The following is a 2,645-nucleotide window of genomic DNA, read 5'->3' as shown; positions in this document are numbered from 1 at the left end:
TTTTAATAGAGATGTTTTTTCACCATGTTGGCTAGCCTGGTCTCAAACTCCTGACCTCAGGTGATCCACCCACCTCGGCCTCCAAAAGTGCTGGGATTACAGGCATGAGCCACTGCACTTGGCTCTCCCCCTTTTTTTTTTGAGACAGGGTCTTGCTCTGTCTCCCAGGCTGGAGTGCAGTGGTACGATCTCACCTCACTGCAACCTCCACCTCCTGAGTAGCTGGGACTACAGGTAGGTACCACCACACCCAGCTAATTTTTGCATTCTTTAGAGAGACAGGGTTTTGCTATGTAGGCCAGGCTGGTCTCAAGTCCTATATGCCCAGTGTGAAGGATGGCTGGAGGACTGTTCTGGCCTCGGGCTGTGCTGTCTCAGTCCAGGGATGCTGGCAGGCTGGAGATCTGCCCACCTTGGCCTCCCAAAGTGCTGGGATTATAGGTGTGAGCCACCATGCAGCCTTTTGTTCGTTTGTTTGTTTGCTTATCCTGATGTCACAGATAAAGAAACTGAGACTTAGAGAGGGGAAGTGGCTTTAGGGTTCCAGCCACATCTCTGCTAAGGAGAGGCTGGGTGAACTCAGGCAAGCTGTTCTTCTTGGGGCCTCAGTTTCATCATTTGTACCATAAGCTTAAAGTGCTTTCAGAAATTGTCTCCCCTTTTCACTATCAAGGGTGAAAGCAGCAAGATGATGTGAAGATGGTGCTCTGTGTTATGGGCCAGTCCATGGCAGGTGGGCAGCTGTATGAAAGGAGAGGGCTAGCCACGCTTAGCAGCAGATGCCTCCTCTTCCTGCACACTGAGAGGGCATTGGCACATCACGCCAACATGCCCAGTGGGAAGGATGGCTGGAGGATGGTTCTGACCTCGGGCTGTGGTGTCTCAGTCCAGGGACACTGACAGGCTTGCCCTCAGGGGAGGCAACAGAAAGTGCCTGCAGCAAGGAGTGTGCCCTAGTAGATCCTCATACATCATAGCAGCCAGAGAGCTAAGGCCTAGCTCTGCCTCTAGGGCCAGAAGCCACCCCAGGCTTTTTAGAACACAGACCTATTCCAGGGATTCCAGCTTTTAAGGGACACCTAGGCTGATGGCTTCCAGTCTGCATTCTGCAGAACCCCTTGAGCCCTGCATAACCTTGAGGTCATCCCTCCCTCTCTAGGGGCTGTTTGGTCATCCACAAAATGGGCATGACTGCAACCTTGTTGGCATGAAAATGTTTGAGATAAACTGTCAAGCAGGGCCTATAACACGCTGTATACCCAACACACAACAGGAGGAGAAGGTCTGCCAGGAGGAGGAACTGGCATGAGCAAAGACAGAGAGGATGGTGTCCAGGGGTCACATTCAGGAAGCACCTAGTACCCCAGAGACACTGGCCTGAGACCCAACCCCAGCACTGACTTCACACTTCACACCAAATGGCAGGAACTGGCAGCCTTTTTTGTGTGTCTGTGAGATAGAGTCTTGCTCTGTCGCCCAGGCTGGAGTGCAGTGGCTCAAATCTCAGCTCACTGCAACTTCCACCTCCCAGTTCAAGCAATTCTCTGCCTCAGCCTCCCAAGTAGATGGAATTACAGGTGCCCTCCATCATGCCTGGCTAACTTTTGTATTTTTAGTAGATTTGGGGTTTCACCATGTTGGCGAGGCTGGTCTTGAATTCCTGACCTCGTGATCCGCCTGCCTCGACCTCTCTAAGTGATGGGATTATAGGCGTGAACCACCACACTGGGCCAGACCTGGCGGTCTCTTGCAGCCACTCCACAGGCGTTATTTGTGTTGGTCCTCACAATGACTCAGGATACCACTGCTCCATTTTATAGGTAAGGAAACTGAGGCACAGAGGGCTGAACCCCATGCCTGACACTGTTGCATGTTTTCTCAGTTAATCCTCCCACTGTGGCTATGGTTCTTTGATGAATGACTCTCTTGTTAGCCTGTGAGCTCCCTGAGGACAGAAACTTGAGTATATTTTGTTCATAGTGTCTCGCACACAATTTACACAGTAGATGCTCAGGAAATGCATGCTGGAGGATGAATGAATAAACAACCTTGCCAGGGAGACATAAGCTACCCATTTCCCACAAGCGGAGGTTCACAGAGACACTAGTTTGGGGGTTTTACATGGACCTGCCTGCCCTAGGCTGGCCCTGCTGGATGCACGAAGCCCTCACCTCTCTTGGCCGCTCCAGCTCTGTCTGCAGCACCTGCTTAGCCAGCTCGGTCTCGATGAGACGCTGCCGAAGCTCCTCGTTCTCCGCCTCCAGCCGTGCCCGTTTCTTCTCCACCACCTCGAGCTCCTTATGCAGCCGCATGGAGATGTCCTTAGAGACCTGTGCAGGGAGACAGAAGGATGTGAGCAGGCCGAGGGGAGCCCCCACTGCGAGGCCCACTGACCACCCCACTTTGGCAGCAGAGCAACCCCAGAGACAGGCAGGCTCCTGTCGCATCACTGCCACGCTGCAAACCAGCAAACTGAGGCATGAAGAGACCAAGAAACTCATGAGGGAAGCAGTAGAACCAAAACCCAAACCCCAGGCACCACAAGCTCCCAGTGTCTGAATCATGGTACAGCCTCAGAAAGCTGGGAAGACCCGGTTCACAGGAATGCCTTTTCATTTCCCTGGGGCATTTTTTTTTTTTTTTTT

General features: G+C 52.4%; 1 protein-coding gene across 2 annotated transcripts in view; it reads right to left on the bottom strand.

Annotated features, from left to right (window-relative positions):
* Positions 1-2,645, bottom strand: part of SOGA1 (suppressor of glucose, autophagy associated 1) — a 91,037-nt gene that overhangs the window by 53,798 nt on the left and 34,594 nt on the right. For both annotated transcript variants that reach the window (XM_017512448.2, XM_017512457.2), the window contains exon 3: positions 2,172-2,330. In XM_017512448.2, coding sequence (XP_017367937.1) covers positions 2,172-2,330 — 159 coding nt within the window. The remainder of the gene's footprint in view (positions 1-2,171; positions 2,331-2,645) is intronic.

Source organism: Cebus imitator, unplaced genomic scaffold (genome assembly GCF_001604975.1).
Source record: "Cebus imitator isolate Cc_AM_T3 unplaced genomic scaffold, Cebus_imitator-1.0 Scaffold18, whole genome shotgun sequence".
In the NCBI taxonomy this organism is placed as follows: Eukaryota; Metazoa; Chordata; class Mammalia; order Primates; family Cebidae; genus Cebus; species Cebus imitator.
The sequence above is the reverse complement of the archived record's forward strand: the minus strand, read 5'-3'. Positions and strand labels throughout refer to the sequence as shown.